This window comes from Mixophyes fleayi, chromosome 2 (genome assembly GCF_038048845.1).
Source record: "Mixophyes fleayi isolate aMixFle1 chromosome 2, aMixFle1.hap1, whole genome shotgun sequence".
In the NCBI taxonomy this organism is placed as follows: Eukaryota; Metazoa; Chordata; class Amphibia; order Anura; family Limnodynastidae; genus Mixophyes; species Mixophyes fleayi.
This window is the reverse complement of record NC_134403.1, coordinates 98,532,412-98,555,191: the sequence shown is the minus strand read 5'-3', so window position 1 is coordinate 98,555,191 and position 22,780 is coordinate 98,532,412. Positions and strand designations below refer to the sequence as shown.

Genomic DNA, 22,780 nt, shown 5'->3' with positions numbered 1-22,780 from the left:
TGAAAACAATCTATTTATCTTTATTTATTCCTCCTTATCTCCCTATAATGTCTGTTTATTGGTTCTGGCCTTTGCACTGAGCTCGGCTGTCAGTCCCTCTATTTCTCCCAAGTTGTAATTTGTAAAAACAGTACAGAAATAAAATGACATATTTGCTATGAAAGGCAAGCCTGTGAATGTAGATTAGTCCCAGCATTGTGTTGGATTTTTGTTATGGAGAAAGGGGGTAAAGTAGGATTAGTCATAAAGCAGTTGGCCATTAAAACGCTCATTATGTGGCCCTCAGAGATTATATCTAGCTATTACTAGTCTATTTCAAATAAGTGGTTATTAACTCTTTTACAGATCACTTTCCTTGGCCTTTCAGGGGAATCGGGAGCAGCAAATATTCAGGTACTGCACAATTCATTTGGCATTCACATTTTAATATACACTACAGTCATGCATCTTTCAAACAACCTTTATAATTCTTCTGTGTAGGGTATAGCAGCTCTTCACATGGACATTCCTGAACTGATTAGATCTCTTCATCTGTGCAACCTAAATGTAAATGAAGTCATTTTGTTAAAAGATGGAAAAGAAGCTACACAGTCATGTGCATCACAGGTAAGTGCGTAATGCTACTTGTGGTGTGTAAAGATGGGTTACGGGACTGACCAGTGAACTGTATTTGGGTAAAAATGAACAATAGGAAATGAGCAATAGTTGGAGCTTAATTTATTAGTGTTGTTACCCTGAGAATATTAATAAATGAATGAAAATAGTTGGGATCCACTGATTTTTAAAGGATTAAAACTGTAACTCCCCGTAGTCACTAACACTTATTCATGAAATTTATGATACTCTGTTAATCTTAGATTTTCTTATAGTAGTGTTGTCCACATTCTTGACTTTTTGCAATTTTAAGGAGATTAAAAGCCCTAGTTACATCAATTAAAAATACGTCTGAGTTTAGAAATGGTCCTAAAGGTATTTGCACAGCTTTTCAATTAAATATATTTAATTGAACATTTTTTATTTAATTGTGTCTAGAATTACAGTGCTAGCTTGGAAATAAAATAGAATTGTCAGAAGCAATACAGCAGCGGTAGGAATGTACCTAGAATTACCAATGAGGTAGTGACTGGCATTTTAAGAGATTTAATCTCCTTTATTGAAATGTGTTAAAGGGCCAAAAAAATAGCACAAGTCCTTTAGAAACCACAAAAGAGTAGAACCGAAATAAAAATGCTTATTGTGGTGACACATACCTTTTTATGCAGTTGTATCCTGATTTTCAGGAACGCACAAGGATTTGCAATATAAAATGGCGGTGTCTGTTGTAGTGGCTGATGGGAGCAGTTGGTTGGCCGATGTCACATTACTCAGTGTGTAACAAATAAAGTCCTAATGTCTCCTCACTAATGGTTAATTGCACCGAAATAAGTGTTTTTTTTTTATTTTTTGGTTAAAGTTAATCCTACGGGGGAAAAAACTAAAACTATAAAACTTAGAAATGAATCATATCGTAGGGACAAAGTGCACTACTTCTAAGTATTGTCTGCTTTTTGTGATCTTTAAATGTCTAGTGAAGTTAAGCTGGGTGATGCTATGAAATTCACGGAACAATACCTTTCCTAGCCCTTTGATTTCAGAGAAGCATTCTGTTGTCACGGAGACAACTTACCTGCCCATTGGACACTGTTCTACCTCAGCTGTAGGATTGCCCATGTCTCCCATGTATTGTCATGGAAGCTCACCCTCTGTTTACCCCAGTGTAAAAGCTGATGTCCATCGTTTACTCGCTTTGTAATAAACCATTTTGAGGGTTAAGCCAGTATGAACGAGAATAAATCAAATCGCTAGGAACGTGTGATATTATTCAGACTTTCTGCATTTTGTGACAGGTTGAATATTTGTTCAGCCCACAGAATAAATGCCTGCGCTTTCATATCTAGCAGTATGTTTTTACAAGTTTATTTATCTTGTGTGCAATCCACATACACAAGAAAAGATAGACGTCCTAAGTATAGTTGAGCTATAATTTGTGTATTTTTGAGGCTTCAACACACAAAAATGCCTCCACGTTGATTAATCTGAAGAATCAAATTAATTTCTGTTTTTCTGTTATAGTGACCTTTTAATATTGTTAAGTTTGTGCAGTCTTTTTCTGATTTGATGTCATTTTACATTTTTATTCTTTCCCCAAAGCGTTTATTTTCAGGAGCGGTGTGTATGATGACCTCCATATCATTTCCATTCTTTAAAAGTGACTCTCTGTTTGTCCTGCTGAGCAAATATACAGCCGGTGTTAAATATGTAATGGAGCAAGAATACTTAACCAGAATGAATAAGAAGACCGAGCACCATGAAGATGATGACACAAATCAGTCTGTCTCTTCAATTGAGGATGACTTTGTAACAGCATTTGAACATTTGGATGAAGAACCGTCTTTAAATGCTAATGATGACCAAGGTACTATGCCATCTCTTTTACCTGTCCAGCTTGCATAGAAGAGGGGGGGGGAACAAATTAGTGTGTGGATATATGTAAATAGATAAAATTTAATACAACTATTATTATATTGAAATAAAAAATAAATAAATATATATATATATATATGTGTATGTTGTGTGACCACAATTCACCTTATATCATACTGTTATGCAGCAAGACTGCATTATTTTTTCTTACTTCCTTTTAAGAGTTGATGACTAGTGCTGGTCCATGGATTCCTTCTACCTTAAAATAGTTGAGGTTTATATCTTTAACAAAAAACGTATAAACAATGATTATTTCCAGATGTCATTCATATACAGAAAATACCCTTAATGTCTAGCTACTATTACAGTCTATGTCTGTTTCCCTTTAATTTGTACATTATTTCTATGGAAAACCATTTGGACTGCAGGGGAACATCTGGTATAAGCGCCAGACCACGAAGGCTAAACTAAGAGGAGAGAGTTCTTACATACTCCAATAGTGTTTCTAATCAACCATCATTTTTCTGTATATGGAGAGTTAACTTTTAAGACTGTGCTCTAATGCAGTTATATGTTTGTAGATATTCTTGCAATGTAAACAGCATCATCTTACAAACAATTGATTTAAGTGTTACTTTCTTCCAGGAGCAAGGTGGGAAAACGTGAGAAATAAACGTGATGCTGCTTCCCAAACCCAACCTTCTCATTGTCTGGATATCAGTGGGTCTAAAATCATATTCAGCTCAGTGCGCCGTAGATCATCTATCAAGTCTACAATGCTAATGGGTTACATAGATCTTCCTGAAATGTCATCTTCTGGTAAAAATACCGTTACAACATCAATGTGTAATACTTGGTCTCAGAGAAATGTTTCATCCAAAGGCAAAATCATATTGTCTCCTTCTCCTGTGGAATCTTCAGACTCTGAGTGCTCCAGCCCAAGTCCAATTATTTTCTTAGATGAGGTGGGTTATCAAAAAAGCTTAAAAGCTAAACTTAACCTGCCAAAGATACCAGTTGGGAAAGATGGCATAGAAGACTCTGATTCAGAACTAAGTGAATTTTTTGATAGTTTTGATCGATTTGATGAACCAGAGCCACCATTGGAAGACCATTTCGAACCTAATCAGAAAACAATTCTAGCCAGCCCACCTAAAAAGAGAAAATGTGCCAAAGAACACATAAACACAGTTTGTATGAATCCACAAAAGTTTCAATTTGATCGCCCTACACTCTCAGCCAGTGTAAAAAAGCCAACTCCTCGCAAAGCAGAATCTCCTTTTAGTAGTATATCTGATGTACCAGACTCCCCTCGTCCGGCAAAGACATGTGCCGAGGATAATGGCACATTGTTTAGTCCAATCCGATCATCTGCCTTTAGTCCTCCTGGAGTTCCTCCCACAACAGATTGTTCTTTTCATTTGATCAGTCAAGATGGCAATGCTTCATTCAAAGACAATTCTTACAGTAAATTTACTGATTATGCAAACCATATATGCATTGATCTGTTTGACTCTGTTTTAAATGCCAAGCCTTCCTCCAGCATAGTCAAAAAAGAGCAAGAGAAAAATCCGAAGCTTAAACGCAAATCACATAGCAAAGATTCGGATCGGAAATTGAAGTCAAAACAAAAATCAATTAAGGGAGGCATTCAGAAATTTGCTGCAGATCTGGTAGAAAAAAGTTTAGGCAGTGCATTTAAAGATTTACAAAGGGGTGTTTCATCTTGTACTAGTGCTCTGTGCCACCTAGCTGCAAGACTAACTTCATATGTATTCCAAATGGCTTTCTATGAAATTGGGAGGAGACAGGCCTTTTCAATTAAGAAACGAGCCATTAATGGCCTAGCAAATCTCATGGTTAGTGAAGTAATTTCAAGTGCTTTACAAGAACTCCGGCACATAAAGAAGCAGATGGTTACTAATGCGGTCACACGTTTTGCTGCTGACCTTGCTGAAGAGCTTGTTTTTGAAGGGATCATGGAAGTTTGTCAGTTTTCCCACCCACCGACTCCTACTGTTTCTTATTGCCAATCTTTTGACTATGAAGTTGTAGTTGTGAGTTCCTATGCTAAAGACTTATCAGAATCTGTGATTCAGGAAGCCTTTATCGAGTTATCTCAAGTGAATGTGACTTTTACCACTGAAGCTGCTATAAGTGTTTCTATGGACAACCTCAGATATGTAAGCTCTGAAGGTATGATGCAGTCAGTGCAATCATCACCCACATTATCTTCTCCTGGAGTTCAAGAAGCATCACCTGCGATGCATAAGTCTAATAGAGATTACACAGTTCAGTATGCTTTGTTCTTTACATCTGGTCTTATGAGCTCTGTTCCCGTACCTGTAGCTGCCACAGTCCTGAGCCAGCAACCAATATCAAATAATACATATGTTTATGTAGATAATGTAAAAAAGTATAATTTGTCAACAAAAAGCATAGCTGAAATATCTGGTACAACTATTCTATCGTCTTCTAAAGATAACGTTCACAATAGCCAACAAGAGCACCAAGAAGCAGATGGATTAAAAACCTTCTCCGTAACTATGGTGGATATGATTGTAAATGAAGCTTATGATGTGATACAATCAGCCAAAACTGTGGAAGATTATGCCGAAATGATGACCCAAAAGATGATTGACAGACCTTCTCAGCACCTTTCATTAGATGGAGAAGCATCACATTATTCTGCTGATGATTCGGGAAAGGGTATTTTGAAACCATCAATAGGTTCAACTGCAGAAACACTTTCAAACAATTTAGAAGTAATTAAACTGAACAAGGAATCGCCGATTAATGTGGTTGACCAGTATAAAAATATGTCACGAGACTCTGAAATGTTTAATTATTCCCCAAAATCTTCAGATCAGCAGGAAAGGATTTTTAAGTGTCCTCAAGTGGTAGAGCATACCTCCCTGAGCCCACGCTTTATTGTGAAGCAGTCGGCCCAGGATTACAGATGGGATGCTGCAGATAGAAGTTCCTCAAGCAGTTGTCTGGTGAATTCAAATACTTGCTGTAATAAAACAATTATGGAAGGTTGGACTTCAAAGAGAAGTGTTCCGATTGGGGGTGATTCAGATCCTTCATTGTTCAGCCTTCAAACCTGTCTTCCTCACATCAACAATTTCTCCTCTGTAATGTGTAATTGTGGGGATGATTTCTTTATTGAAGATAAGAATTCTGAAAAAGATTCAATTGTGACAGTACTGCCTGGTACACCACCTCCAACACCGATAACATCCTATGACATAAGTCCTGAAAGAAGTATGCGAAAGCTTAACAAGAGACTTAAAGGACAATTGGCAAAAGACTTCTATCCAGCCACACCACCTTCTACTCCCCATATGTCTGTAATCGAACATGATAATGCAAAGAGAGATGATTTTATGCTTAAGCTCATGAGATCACTTTCTGAAGAGGTTGAAAGTTCAAGCAGTGATGATGGCTCTGAAGAACTTGAAGTATCAGAAGAAACCTCTAGATATGCAGACTACTTGTCTAGTAACATCATATCCATTGCCACAGACATGGCTGCTTACTCATTAGATGATGAATCTGTCCAGGGAGCAACAATTAGGAACCGGTCACAGTTAAGCATGTTGAGTGATAAATGGGGTTACCCTGCCTACATGAGAAATATCACAGAGGATCTGTTAGAAACACTGTGCACATATGCAAACTGTGTTGCTGGTGATGTCCTCAACGATGTAAAGGAAGTGATAGGCAGCAGGAAGAACTCCATGTGTGATGTAGACTGTTTCCGAACATTTGATAAAGATTGTAGACCCAAAGAGAGAGGTTATAAATATACGGGTATGGATTTTAAATCTTCTGATCCTACCACCCTTTCTTTGCCTCAGTATAATGGTGGGACTGGTTTGACCTCAAAATACCCAAGCTGTGAAAGTGTTACTGAAGAATATGCAGACCACCTTATACGGGTGCTAAAGATGGAAGGAGGGAACAGTGAACTAATATTGGATCAGTATGCTGGCAGGTTAGCTTATAGCGCTATAAAGTCTGGTCTACAACAGGCCTCTAAAACCGTTAAAGTTAAATGTAATCGGAAAGTCATCCACAAAGTAAAGTCTGAAGCAAACAGTAGCAAGGAAATACGTAGACTATTGAGCAGGACCCACCATTCAGACAAAGACAAATGCAGGCAAAGTAACGTTACCCTTCGTTCTTTCACTGAGGACTCTGTACAGAAACCTGAATTTACTGGTATGCTCCACTTTGCAGAATCTCTGGCACACACCATAACATGTGACGTCAGGAGAAAATTAAAAATCTCTGCTGCTTCTCTGCCCAAATCGCTAACAGATTCTTGTCTCTATACAAAATCTAAAACTGATTTTATTACTGGTGAGCTTCTTAAAACCTCCTATCCCAAGACACTCCTTCCGTTCCCTCACAAGCAGAAGTTATATCACAGCACAGGCAGTTTAAATGACCATGGTTTTAGCGATGGGATTATGCAAGCTATCGAGCAATATGCCTGCAAGGTTGTAGATGGCGGCTTGGAAGTCAGCATGGAGGCGGCCAGGCAACAAACTGCAGAAAATAGAAAAAAATCCGTCCCACATGCTGGAAAACTTCTACATTCTTATGGAACTGCTTGCAGGCTATGTAGTGCAAAGGAGCAGCATGGAAACCCTGTATCATCGTGTCACTTCCTGCTGGGACAAGACGTCTCCAGAAAAATTAGGCAGTGTTCTAAGTCCAAGCAAAATGCTTCTCAAAAATCAAGACTTTTCCATCTAAACATCCCTAAAATTCACATTGACCTTGATAAGCGAGCAGTACTTGCTGATAAAATTGTAAGTGCAGCTATTGAAAAAGCTGAACGCGAGCTAAGCAATACAAGTTTGGCTGCGGATAGCGGCATTGGACATGATGGGGTCAGCTTTGCAGAAAGCCTTACCACAGAAATCATGATGTCTGCTATGAAGAATATCGGGCATGTTTTTAACATCAGGTAAGCTGTAATACCGATGTATGACCATGGCATAAATGTTTTTTTATTCATTTTTAGATTTTGAGTGGCCCGATCCGCAATAGGTAAAACCGCTGTGGTGCATTTAAAAACATCAAACACTATTTTATTAGATGGGAACCTTTCAAGTTAGAATTGGCAATTTAAAGCTTTATTGACTCCATAATTATAATGGCTCCTAAACCTGTCTCCTCTTTGCTGACACTGCTGTCTAACTTTACTGCTACCGGACTGTCTGCAAATCAGACTATAGGAAATGTGACCAGCGCCAGGTGATGAGAGTGACCTGCAGCTGTCCTATGTTACAAAGTCTCATGAATTAATGCCAGCAAAGATGAATCTCCCAAATCTAGCCTCAGCAGGTGAATTCCAGGGCAGAGGAACACAAAACAGAATAATGTTTGCTGGATAAGCGATAGTGAAATCAATCTATTTAAATTAACTGCACTCACTAAAATTAGGTGTTTAAGCTTGTTTGTAAAATCTGTAGGAGATCAGTCTTCCAGTGAAAAATCCAGACAATTAGACATAAAATAAAAAGATGAGAACCATAGCGGCCACTGTGTAAAAATCTGTGAGAATTATCCCTGGTAGGGTCTGATCTATTTAAGGGGTGAATCCAAGTTCCTAAGAAAAAACTTTCTGTGCTGTGTTGCTGCGATGACTTTGGTCCACTTACCTGGTTCATTACCGTTCCCTTTCCATTTACACCGCGGAGCACACATGTGCGACTCGTAACCAATATGGAGTAAGTAGGGATCAGGAAAAGTCGAGGAAACTGCCTGTAACCACCACAGATCTCTAGCAGCAGTCGGTTACTGTTGGGAATACCTTGTGGAGTTTGTCTTGTCGTATATGCCACCTAGATAAGAATTTTTAGTTGTACTTTGGAACGTACTGAAGATTTTGTAGAAAATCGAAACACCTTTCCCATTCTTCATTAGATAGTCTTGCACAAATTCCCACTGATGACGACAAAGTCTGTAAAATGTCCTCATCTCTGTATATAAGAAGGTGGTATGTTTTTGATATGATATGCACCTTCTGATATTACATAGGCACAGGGTCTTTAATTTGGTGGTTGGTTGTAGACATGAGGCAATGCATAAAATGAGACAAGGGACTGTATGCAATAAATCATTGTTTTTATACCCTGGAAATGCCTCTCTTTCTTGTAAGGGTCATCACATTTCATTGTATATTGAGAGATCTTGCTCTTCTCAGAGGCTCTGGAAATTTCAAGTTTGCAGTCGGGGAGGGAGATGGGGGGAGGTGGATTGTGTGTTTCCTGTATCTGTGTACATGGGCCTGGTATGGAAGAGATATCTATGGTCTTTAGTGTTCTGTCCCAGATCTTCAAGACCACTGACACATTGCTAGATCCAAAGGCACATTCATTCTTTTGGGATCCAGGGAGACTTGCAAGAGGTGAGAGAAGGTTGTGTAATTGGAACCACTGAATTGGTGCACCAGTCACTTTATTTTAATGTTATTTAGGAGGAGAAAGAGTCTTGTCCCCCAAATCCGACAAAAGCAGTGTGTCTCACCAACATCTTTATTTTTAATCTTGAGGTTTGTTGGCCAGATACATTTAGTACCCATTAGTACCCATGGTCTGATTTTAAAACTATGGTGGGACATAAACTGTATAGTTTGTGTTTGTTCTAGGTGTATGGGGCAGTATATTTTAGTATACTATGTTTCTTTCCAGGTAAAATGTGTCAGGTTCTGTTTCCCTAAATCTGTTTGGATGTCTATAAGCAAGGGGACATAATAGAACAGCTAAAGGTTGCTAAGATCTATAGGTATCCTAATTCCCAAATAATTTGTTAGATTGTTAACATATAAAGTGGGCTAGCTTGGATACATTTTTCTTTTAGCAGAGAGGAAATGTTAATATTAAGAGCGTCAGATTTAGAAAATGACATTATAAAGTTCATATCTCGAATGAAGGAGGTAAACAATTCATGAGGTTTGGTAATGAGACCACAGGATTTGTAATGTATAGTAGCAAAATGTCAGCACTCTCATGGGTATGTGAGTGAGAGTTGCTGTTTAAAATGAGAAATTATTCATGGACTCACCCCGGTAGGTTGATATGTCTGTAGTCACTGTGTTGTCTTCAGGCCTTCACATACAAATGAACCTGGCATCGAGTTCAGGTAGGACAATTTAACATTTCTTGTAGGCTATGCTTTATTTTGATACCTTTGAAGGTCCTGGTGGGCTTGTATGCTGAAAAATGGAGCATGAGGGGATTTGCTGTTAAATGGCACAGTGGGATGTATTGTGGCTAGTGCAAGCTCCAGGCTTTTGTGGTTGCTTAGGCCACATTTCCTCTAGCCTGGTATTAAAGTGGAGTCTTTGCCATGTTGACTGAATGGTCTTCTGCGCCTTCCACTGCAATGCAGTGTGATGGGGCTTAGTGTTAATTGTTAATTCGTTCTGTCCCGGTTATGACTTGTTGATCGGTTATGACTCGATGATTGCCTGTGATTTATTGATTCTGATAAGACTTCATGAGATACAGGGAGTCTGTACCCAGTGTTTGGAGGATCTTTCATTCATCCATGGAGTTTTTAGCAGTTCTGAAGATCCTGTTGATTTCTTGGGGGTAGGCACGGCTTGTGGGTCACAGAGAGGCCTTTGGGATATATTATCAGGCATAATAGCCTTCTTGGTTTTTCATGAGTAATATTTAGTGATGGGATATAGATTACAGATGGTAGATGATAATCCCTTCAATGGAGTCATTAAATATTATCTTCACATCTGATAAGCGCCCACACTTTAACAAGGCATGAAAATCTTGAACATTCTCATTTTTTTTATATCAGATTTAACTTTGATATAATGTAGTAGAATGTATTCTTGTAGCTGTTTGTGTAAACCTTTTATAATAAAGGCATGAAACATCTTCATGAACAGCAATTACAGGCTGTAAAAAAACACAAAGTGAGAATAATCAGAGCAACATAATTTTAACTTTGAAAAATTACAAAAATTCAATTATTTTAGATAAATAGGTGTAGTACTTCTTACACACTTTTCCTTCCTAATTCATATGTACCAGTCACCAAAGAGGATAATGGAGTGAGTGTGGGAACACCATGTATGAGTGGAATGTTCAAGGATAGATGACCCTTATATTCACATAGTAGACTCAAATCATGTTTTATGTTTTGTTTAGTTCTATAGATAAAGATGGCTTTCAGTCAGTGGACTCCATGACCAGCCAACAGACAAGTGTCAGTGTGGGTGATGACAGCACAGGCAGCTGGTCTAATCTGAGTTTTGAAGATGAACACCAAGATGAAAGCAGCAGTTTTCTTCACCTCAGTGACAGGTATATTAAGTATTATTATAATAAACCTTTATATAGTGCCAGCATACCCTGTAGTAATTTTTGCTCTGTTTCTGAGTCATGGGAGCATATCATATCCATGTAGTAATTCTGATTTTGACACATGCTAGCATGGGGCCCACAGAGTGTAGTAAGAGATTAAAAGAGAGCTGTGTAAAGTACCTAGAATGATTCTATTCCCTGTATAGTAATATGTAGTTTTTAGATGGAATCTACAGTTATTCGTAAGCAAGGTCAGTGAAATAAGATTTTGGGGGTTTACCTTCCATACTTGCAGACCATAAATAAGCATGTTCACTTTTATAAAGGGTTTTTAAAATCATTTGTTACAAAATAAACAATGACTGGTGTGGCGATTTATGTATTGCACCTAATCATCGATTTTTACTTTCTCCTGAATATTCATGTATGACCGTGTGTATTTTGTATGTAACAAGTGGGCTTTGCTAAATGACATGAGTTTGACCTGTGCAAGTGTCAAGAGTCTTTTGAAAGTAACCAGGCCAGACAGACATCTCTGAGGCTTTACAGAGCCAGGCAAAACAGAGGTGAGAAATCCTGGCCTTTTGAGATGCCAGACCTATATCTCAAATAGATAACTCATTTCGAATGTCCTGTGTAATTTTAAGAAATGCTTTGACTTTGGGAAAATTAATTTCCAAAGATGGGGGTGAGAGGATTGTGAGAGAGGTTTAAATCAGCTGCTTTACCCAGTATTGTTGTTCATTTCTATGAGGATACCTGTCCAGGTTAGAATGTGCCATCTATCCCAAAGTGTACTTCTCTCACGCCAAGTCTTAAAGTAGTAAATTAGTCACTCTGGTTTTATTTCGGAAACTTATTTGTGCAACTTATTTTGTATGTCTTGTTATTAAATGTTTTGTTCTTAAGCCTTGGAAACATTTTTTTCGGATTAAATACATTTAATCTAGCATATTCTCTGTGATTCTTCGTGAACATACGAAGCCAAGGCTTATGCTACATGTGTATGCGATTTAATTGTGAAACATTAATAAGTGGTTTTGGTGAACGTAAGGACTCTATAATAAATCCTTTGTGGTGGCAGAAAAGTTATATTCATTGGTAAGTGACTAAGGTGACACCAGTCACGGGCAGCTTTTTCAGATTGCTGTAAAGCCTAATTTTGAATTGTGTGACCTAGCCATAAGCATACTGCATATCCTGGGTTTCCAGTTACAGTGAGATATGTTATGTATAGTTATAGTTCCAGCATGTCTTTTTATTAACATTTATTATATAGTGTGGGCATACTGCACAGTAATAAAACAGGTCTAGGTATTAACAGACAGAGTTAAAATGGCCCTGCTTGCAAGCTAACCATCTATGTTACAATTGGCGTAACCAAAAGCCTATCACAATCCTGCTGTTTTACTACCCTAGTTTAACAGCGGTGCATGCAAGATTGCCAATACAGATACAGTGCAGCATATGGTGCAATTGGACAAATACTTTGTTTCAGGGGTTGGCTAATCACACTGTATGTGCCAAAGAAACTTGCTCCATCTCTGTGAAAGCATAAAGCAAGAACACAAATAGGATCAATGTTGCACAAATACCATCTACTGTCTTGAGAACACTGGCATACAATGTCTTTGATCATTTTCTGTGAGCCTTTAGCCATGTCTTAAACTAACCAGATATAAAACACAAGTATTCTTTCTTGTGATTTATATGCAACTCTTCGGTCAGGTTTGTGAAGGAGTCTTTTGCCATGTATCAAATGATTGTGTTTGGCAATGATCTTTTAAATCTGAGGTTGTTCAATATTGTCTTCTTCTGGTAGTAATGGTAACAGCAGTAGCTGGAGCAGTCTGGGATTGGAGGGAGACGTGTGTGAAGAAAATGTATCCTTCCCACCATCAGACAGGTTGGTTTAGTTAGAGGTAATGCATGGAAGTAGGCTAGTCAGTTATTCCGTTTGCATGAAATCTAATTCTTCTAAGATACTTCGGCACCTTTGAGTATGCATGTTGGACCTGTACTTGCAAGCATTCGTCTTCCATTTCTAACACTTTTTTTTTTTTTTTTTTTTACATCAACAACCTAGTCTGTCCTGTTAATTTATTAGTAGGTCATTTTTCATACATTTTTTTTTTTTAATATAAACTTTTGCTGAAAATTACTACTATTTGAAAATGAAAAATACAGTAAATATAAGCGTTTATTGTAAAAATACACTTTGTTGAAACTAAAAAAGATAAATCCCTAATAGAATTTAGATCGGAGGTCTGGACCCTAAAACTGGTTGCAATGTTATTTAGGTTGGGTAGCCACCTGTCCTATATTTGCAAGTTCATTACCAACCCTAGATAAATAATAAATATTTTATTTTTATTTTTTATTAACAGAATTTAAAAAAACAATGCAAATCTGTACATGCTGACCATATTCCTGTCTAAAAGGTTATTACATGTTTACTTCCAGAAGAAATGTACATATAAAATGCCACTAAACTTATGATATAGTTTGACCCAGTATGAAAACACATCTTGAAATATTCATACGTGTTTAAAGGATAGCTACGGCTCAGGTGTCCTGACCAGAGTAATGTGAGATAGAGAATCACAGCCTTCCTAAGCCAGTGGTGTTTGTTTTTAGATGAATGTATGTTTTCTGCAAATAAATTGAGCAGATACACCCTCGGACAGACTTATTTATGTATAGACCAGCTATTTCGGCACATTACTTTGTTTCCGGAATCCATAAACATTGATATATATATTTATGTTTACTAGTAGGCAGACATGTGCTTGACATGTGTTCAGTGTATTTGTTTATCACTAACTTTGTAGATCAAAAATGATCACCAAGAAGATTTTACTTTCAGGAGTGGTGGAAAGCCTAGGAAGAGGCAACATACCTGTTAAACCACCCTCTACCACTTTGACTGAGCACCCCACATACACAGCTGGCTTTATATTACTGCTGAATCATCTGCAGTAGTAATTCCCAGCTACAAGTATAGTATGTCTTGCTATATTATAATCAGGGAGTGACTACCCTAGGCAGTAAACCCTTTGACACAGGTTTGGGGTGAATATGTCCAGCAGGGATAGGACAGCTTTGGTTATCCATCCTCAGCATGCTCTGACATCTGATGTCATGACCTAATTGAGTTGAGCATTACTGTCTTGCTCATTTCTTTTTCTGCAAGAAAACTTGCATGAATTACCAATTTACAAGTCAGTGAATCAAATGTATTCAGATGTTCTATTTCTGTGATGAACTAAACCAGTTTTTGCTTGTTGAAATGTAGTGACTGTGCAGAAGATAAAGATGAAGACCCCAAAGAGACTGCAGAAGGTATTGTATATATTGGCTTGTCTATTATCTAATATAGTTATATATTAATTTAGGACTTTATAACCTGGTTTACATTCATTGGCCATTTTACATCTTATCTATCCTGTATATACATGTGAAAGGGACCTATACTTGGCAGTTCTTTCCCTACCATTAGTATTCCGATGATTGGCTCCACCACAGGGTTATAACTAATTTTAATTCTATTCTTTTCAACACTATTATTTTTAAATACTTCGCTTTTTTAAATATAGGTTGTATACTTATACATACCCTTTTTAATGCATACCAATAAAATATTAGTATTAATTGATTACTTACTTTACACCTGGAGTGCTATATAGGTCAAGATTCTGTCTTTTTTCCAAACCTATATATTATCTAATATAGCCAGGACTTGGAGGAATAGTTAGTTCAATATGCTGGTTGGTCTGTGCCTGATGAGAATGCATGCTATGATATCCATGAAGAAGGGATTGGAGTAAGGGGCTCAGCTATCAACAAGCAGAGTGAGAGAAGAGGTGCTCTGCCACCTTGCTAAACACCCCCACGTTCCGTATTAGACATCTAAATGAGCTTCAAGGGACAGAGAGTATCTTGTCCCGCAAGACATTATTCTTGCAGCTGCGCACAATACAAGGGGCCTGGATGCCCTTGACCTGCATTCAGCTAGGATCCACACCTCACAGATGGCACTAATTCAAGTTTCATGTCTTTCCCATAAAAACTGGACCGTTTACGTAAAAAGAGGATCATCATTTTGACAACATGACATTTGTTTAGTGGGACTGCATTTTTATATTTTCATAAGTGATCCTTATTATTTTTTATTTCCTAGATATTTTGAAAATTGGGTAAATTAGTACATTTACACAGTTGTAATTTATAGCAATGGTTTCAGTTAGTAATTACGAGGCTATAATAACTTTACTTTCCATTTTCTTGTTTCTGATATGACCAGACCAAGTCATGTTCTATCCATATTGTGCATCAGAAAAACTAAGTGTGGATTTCAATTCGAAAGATAGACTATTACATGACTATACATATATTATACAGACTATTACATGACTATACATATATTATACAGACTATTACATGACTATACATGTATTGTACAGACTATTACATGACTATACATGTATTATACAGACTATTACATGACTATACATATATTGTACAGACTATTACATGACTATACATGTATTGTACAGACTATTACATGACTATACATGTATTATACAGACTATTACATGACTATACATATATTATACAGACTATTACATGACTATACATGTATTGTACAGACTATTACATGAATATACATGTATTGTACAGACTATTACATGAATATACATGTATTGTACAGACTATTACATGACTATACATATATTGTACAGACTATTACATGACTATACATGTATTGTACAGACTATTACATGACTATACATGTATTGTACAGACTATTACATGACTATACATGTATTATACAGACTATTACATGACTATACATATATTATACAGACTATTACATGACTATACATGTATTATACAGACTATTACATACCTATACATATATTATACAGACTATTACATGACTATACATGTATTATACAGACTATTACATGACTATACATGTATTATACAGACTATTACATGACTATACATATATTATACAGACTATTACATGACTATACATATATTATACAGACTATTACATGACTATACATATATTATACAGACACTTACATGACTATACATATATTATACAGACTATTACATGACTATACATATATTATACAGACACTTACATGACTATACATATATTATACAGACTATTACATGACTATACATATATTATACAGACTATTACATGACTATACATGTATTGTACAGACTATTACATGACTATACATATATTATACAGACTATTACATGACTATACATATATTATACAGTCTATTACATGACTATACATATATTATACAGACTATTACATGACTATACATATATTATACAGACTATTACATGACTATACATATATTATACAGACTATTACATGACTATACATATATTGTACAGACTATTACATGACTATACATATATTATACAGACTATTACATGACTATACATATATTGTACAGACTATTACATGACTATACATGTATTATACAGACTATTACATGACTATACATGTATTGTACAGACTATTACATGACTATACATATATTATACAGACTATTACATGACTATACATATATTATACAGACTATTACATGACTATACATGTATTGTACAGACTATTACATGACTATACATGTATTATACAGACTACTACATGACTATACATGTATTATACAGACTATTACATGACTATACATATATTGTACAGACTATTACATGACTATACATATATTGTACAGACTATTACATGACTATACATGTATTGTACAGACTATTACATGACTATACATGTATTGTACAGACTATTACATGACTATACATGTATTGTACAGACTATTACATGACTATACATATATTATACAGACTATTACATGACTATACATATATTATACAGACTATTACATGACTATACATGTATTGTACAGACTATTACATGTTTTCATTTGAAATTAAACTACATTTTAAGATTTGTCTAATCCCTTCTAATCAGTTGTGTTTCAAGATGAGAATGCTATGACGTGGTAGAAACAATTATAATGTCATGAATAATGAATGGCTATAACAACTTTCCTGTCAGTAGTCAATTTCATATGTGTGCCCATTTGTTACCATAGTGTCTGTATTCTTAATAGATTTTGTTTCACAGAGCACATTATTTTTCTCAGTTATAGAGCAACACGGCAAAATGTTACTGATCCAAAATATTGATGTGGGACCAAGTACAGTTGAGTCACAACTGAGGATCATGTTACAATGGATCGCTGCCTCAGAGTCTGGTGTTTCTGAGCTCTACTTTCCAGAGAATGCCAAAAAAGAGCTGTTGCCTGTAAGCTGATATTTTTGTACAATAGCAAACATGTTTGATATTATGTACAGGTAGTGGACTAAAAATGGAAACCTTAGTATAAAGTACCCTTAGTAAGACACTGGACCCCTCTATGCACAGAGGCTTTGAATCTGCCAGTATCTGGAATTGTGCAGGAGGGATGTAGCAGCATGTTTCCACAAGAAAGTCCCTGAACGGACAGCTGATTTGTGGTAAACTGTCAGTGTCTTTAAAGAATATCCCTTAAATGTTTGATCTAGATCTGGTGACTTAGACGCTTCTGACATGGATAACATGAGTGTCATGCTCCTAAAACCATTGGGCAACACATGCTGTGTGAAAGGGAAGTCTGTCATTCTGAAAGACACCTCTTATCAGGAAAAAAAATCTGCATCATGAGGTGAAGGTAATCACTAAGTAGTGATTACCATTGATTGACTCTTCGTTCTTAGAGAAACCCACTCCATGCCAAGAAAATGCGCCCCACAACTTCACAGAACGAGCAAAACCCTTCACTTTTGGAAACGACCATTCAGAACTGTTCGTTAAATTGACGTCATGTGCACATTTGTCGAGAGCTTTGTGATGATTGGTTCATCTAACCACAACATCTGCCTCCACTGGTCAACAATCCACTGTCTGTGCTCCCGTGAACTAGCAAATATATATTGCCAGGTGGGATGACCGATTTATACACTGCAACCCGACTATGGTGTCATGCTCTAGGGAGTTGGGTCGGACCGTTTTTTCTGAAACTTGTTGCTTGCGCCACACGTTAAATCATGTTTTTACCTCAGAGTTCCATGCTGACTTAACCTTAGATGATGTTGCTAGTGTTTCACGTGCAAGTTCAATTGTTTTGGTCACTGAAGTTCCTGTGACCAGCAGCAATCGCCCATCTTTCGAAGTTGCTGAGCGGCCGTGTTAGCCATAATTATAGACAACCAGGGCATGTCAGCATTTTCTACATTACACTGACCATGCTCCCAATTGGCTTCAGTATGCTTGGTGTGCCTCATTTTACCTGGTGTTTCCATTTTTTCCACTACCTGTTCCTGTTCTGCAAATTTATATTGTTGAAACCGGTTTATAAACCAGAGTATGGAGGTTTCTGGTTTTCATGGTCTTATAATGTTACAAGTCTTGTCTTATTATAAATGGTGATGATGATTAGTAATAACATGCACTCCTCCACTATAAATGACAGCTGTATAACACGTTCCATTGATGATAAATAGTACAAAACTCTGTAAGTGGTTTAAAGCAGACATAGATATATCTGACTGTTTCCTTTATTTTTCCCTCAATTCTACTTTCCGAGTGATCTGCTGTATTTGACCTTTAAGATCTGGTCATCTCTTCAGTCTTCAATACATGTGCATACACTGATCTATTATTTTAATGTGTAAATTTTGCAATGTAAATTCTTGATTTGAAGTTGAGTTATCTTAAATTATTAGAACTCATTCATGATACATTTTTAATGTATCAGCCGAGTAAGCTTTTCTAAACACCAACATGTCCATTTGTGCTGCTTCTGTACAAGATTAAAATCCAGTTTTGCTGTGGTTAGACTGTGTCCTAACATAATGACTCTAGAATTCTACACCTTGACTGTAATCAAAGAAGATTAACATCATTTAGTATCAGTACATACTGTAAGTGACCTTGTGTGATTGCCTAGTCTGCATTTGAGGATGTCAAGGTAACCTTCCTGCCCAGTGGCTGCACAGCTTTTAATTGGTTCAGCAGTCCAGCCATGCCCTTTAACTAGTTGTTATTTGGCCCTGGCCCAAGGCACTTCTAATAAAGTGATGTATAGGTAGGGAAGGCTAGTAAAATAATAATGAAAGGATTTATCAGCTTTCTGATGTTGCAGGTAGTGGAATGAAGGCTGCACCTTAGCAGACAAGTGCAGTAACTGCCCATCACTCACACACCTGCTGTCCCTACTTATTTGAATATTATCAGCTGATCCATTCCTCTAAGCATTGGTTTTGAAGACTGCAGGATTAATTAAGCAAATAACTGTAGAGCACAATAATTATCCTGTGTTTTTATAAAGCATCAACATTTTAGGTTGCACTCTAAAATTCATACATTTTATTACACAAGTAACAACCCAATCAGAATGCTAAGTGTGCCCTGCTTCACCATTATGAAGCGAGATTGATGTCGGCTCTGCGAGGCACTTTCTGCATAACCTGCTTGTGTGACATCTAGAAATCGTGCAATTAAACCTGTCAAAATAAATATGATGTAGCAAGCTGATGTTACATGTGCGTTTTAGGAAAATGCACACAGTGTAAAAGTCTTCTTCCTAAATATACAATTATATTTTGTTTTAAGGTGGAGCAGAAGCCAGAAAAACCACTCTCTGCCACAATAGGAAAATCCACATCAATAATTTAAGCTTGTGTTACTCTGTGTGGTATTAGGGTGGGGTGGCAAACTTATTACCTTCTCGTTCAAAATTTCCTGTTTCTACTCTGCTTTTTATAAAACCCACAACCCACTAGATTGTACAGGTTCCTATTTCAAAATATTTATGTTGACACGTAAAAACACCAACCCACTAAGGGCATGCTTTCTAGACCAAAATACCTAGGTACGCTTGAGTCTAATGTGCGTCTATTAGGGCTGTTATTTATTTACAGAATCTTAACCCTTTCCTTCCTTCAGCTTTTCAGGCGAGTTAGAGAGAGAGGCTGGAAAATCGGTGACCTCTTGCGAGCTGTTCTTCAGTACTGTGAAAACTCGGAGATGTCCTCAAATATCCCCAGTCCTTTGTTTGTTTGGCTTTTGGAAAAATGTTAATAGGCACTTTATAGTACAAATTACTGGAAGAAGTGAAGGGACAGTTTGCTAATAATTATTTTAACTAGCACTTGATTTTTTATTTTTTTTTCTGTTAAGGAAAGTGTTAATATAATGTAGCGTTGCCTTTGCTTTGTGGGATATTTGTGTGTGCAGTGTATGTGTGTGTATAATATATATAATATATATATATTATAGCATATCTATGTGATTGGTACCAAGACATTGTAAGTAACTGTGGTGGTCTTGGCAGGTGATGAGATGTATTGGCACTTGTTTTATCAGCATAAGGACACACTTATTTATGTCACATATCTGTCCAAACAAATATCTTTTTTTTTTTATCCTAGATAATGTTCTCCAAACAAATTTTTATGTCCTATCGTACTTAAAGCGAACATAGACGATCACACAAACTTTTTGAAAATGTGTTTGCACAGGAAACAAAACGGCGATTGTAAGATATATACTTTCCCTACTCCACTCTCTCTGATGTATTGAACTTTGTAATATCTTCAAACAAATTCCTGTGACTGAAACTATTAGTCTGCATATTTGCCGAGCACGTATATCCGTATCCTAGATAAGGATCTACCACACAATCTTTTGCTCACGCTTTGGCATGCTTTCCATTCTACTTACACTTTGCACAATGTGTATCTTTTTTATTTTATTATATTTTGTACCCAGGCTAAATTAAATTGTCACGTTTTTTTGTTCTCAGGTTAGTGTCCTGCAAGGTAAATTCTACTTTAAGACATCCCCTTGTTGTTTTAATTCACAAGTCCCCAAGTGATACTTATTATTGTTATTATTTTTATTATTTTCTGCCGCTTTTCAGTGGCAATAGTAAGCATATATTGAAGTTTTTCCTAAACTATTTATTTGATGTTGAATCAGCCCGAATATGTCAATTAATTTTGAAAAGATTCTAGTCTGAACTCTGGCATCTCTCTCCCTTCACTCTCTGCTATAGAACTTGGCAGGAGAAGAACTGCTAGTTTTTTATTGTTCTGAAACAAATGGTTGACAAATGGTTGCACGTAGAAGCAGGCATGTAGCATTTGAAAATGATAAGGCCAATTTTGATTTTTGCTAGTTTGCACCGTCTTGCATATAATGCATAAAATATGTAGGAGCCAGCAAGGAAGGCATTTAAGAAACTAAACCTCGTACTGCATCAAATTAAGGGAGAAAGCGATCTATGAACCACTGTTAGAAGTTGAAATTGCCATAAATCGTTTCAATTCATTTTCCAAACACTCCAATCTATTATAAATCCATTTATTTTAAATTCAGGCAGTTTAGGGTGATTTTACTCTGCTGAGCAAAATCGCTGTTCTTCCAATTCATTTGAATAGATAATACTTTTTCAACGAGTGCAGAAAACCCATTTAAATGCAATGCACATGGAAATGAATGGGAAAAGCCAGCCAATCCCAAGCAACGTTTATATGATGGCCTCTTGTGATTGGCTGAGCATGTATTGACCTCTATGCCATGGAAACCAATGGCATTATCCCCAATGGAGGGCAATACTATTGTGGAAATTCATGCTTATGTTAATTTTTAAAAATGTGTGCCACTGTAAAGTGCAGTGATAATGCGCCCTGGAACAAGGCCTAAGAAGGTACTTATAGATGTGCAAGCTTACTGAAGCAACTTGCACATTTCTCATATCCTTTATAGAGTTGTTCCTTAAAAAATGACTGGTAATTTAATTTTAAATGTTTTTCATCATAAAACAGCACAAAACTTAATTAAAATATTTTTTTATTTATTTAAAATCTGTTTATAACAGCAGTATATAAGCTGAGGTCACATATAAACAAATACAACAATTCAGATGCTCCGGTTTGTAACAGATAAGTGGTCCTCAGAGCAGTTATCTGTTGCAATGGACCAAGGGGCCAGCAAATGGCTGCTCCTTTTTCCATGCTTAGCCGATTTGATTGGTTGGCCGTATTGGCAATTACATGATCTAACTATGAGTATTTAGTTGCTATTGTTTTTTGGGTTTTTTTAACTCAAAATTTTTATTGCATACAAAAAAAAAGAATAACATGCGTGACTAGTTGCTATTGTTTAAGTGCAAATACAAACTTTATTCTATTATAGAAAATACTTTTTTAAAAGCCATCTGCCACAGGTCATTTGATAAATGTCCATGACCCTATTGTAGTTCAGGAGCCTTACCTTGATAAATCTCTACTACACGGATCTGTCCAGCATATGAATGGTTTCTACATATTATGTGTGTACCTTTGCACAAATGTACATATTAATAAAGCAATTATTGTAAAGTTGTTAATGGGTGATTTTTTATCTTACCAAATCTTGTGGTTCTCCATGTGATATCAGAAAGTCCCTTAATGTAGAATATTTTCACAATTCAGCTTTATCTGTTTAGGTGAAGATAACATCAGTAAATGATGAAAATCGTCAGACATAACAAACTATATTAGAACGTTAAACAGATACTTGGTGATTAAAATTGACTAGTCCTCTGTTCAGTGCAAGAAGGAATAAAGGTGCAGTCTCTTAACACTGGGTAGATCAACATTAACAAACCCATTGGTATTTGTGCCAATTACATTAACTTGTGGGCAGTGACTTCCCTGAATGTCCTTTGTTTGGTAATGATGGCGTTAATTGGGAAGTATCTTTCCATGTGTAGAACCAGTTATACACATACACATTTTAGTATGGAGGTCTTATTACCAACTACCAGAATGAATGCATGCATATAAATACATTTTAAATATTGCTACTGCTGATTATAGTAAGCTGTGATGCTAGATCT

At 36.5% G+C, this 22,780-nt stretch overlaps 1 protein-coding gene across 1 annotated transcript in view; it reads left to right on the top strand.

Annotated features, from left to right (window-relative positions):
• AKAP11 (A-kinase anchoring protein 11) overlaps positions 1-22,283 on the top strand; it is a 31,837-nt gene extending 9,554 nt beyond the window's left edge. Inside the window, exons 3-11 of the mRNA XM_075197706.1 lie at positions 325-393; positions 481-606; positions 2,191-2,455; positions 3,109-7,444; positions 10,653-10,808; positions 12,631-12,714; positions 14,104-14,150; positions 17,000-17,160; positions 19,843-22,283. Coding sequence (XP_075053807.1) covers positions 325-393; positions 481-606; positions 2,191-2,455; positions 3,109-7,444; positions 10,653-10,808; positions 12,631-12,714; positions 14,104-14,150; positions 17,000-17,160; positions 19,843-19,977 — 5,379 coding nt within the window. The 3' untranslated portion in view covers positions 19,978-22,283. The remainder of the gene's footprint in view (positions 1-324; positions 394-480; positions 607-2,190; positions 2,456-3,108; positions 7,445-10,652; positions 10,809-12,630; positions 12,715-14,103; positions 14,151-16,999; positions 17,161-19,842) is intronic.
• Positions 22,284-22,780: the final 497 nt, after the last annotated feature.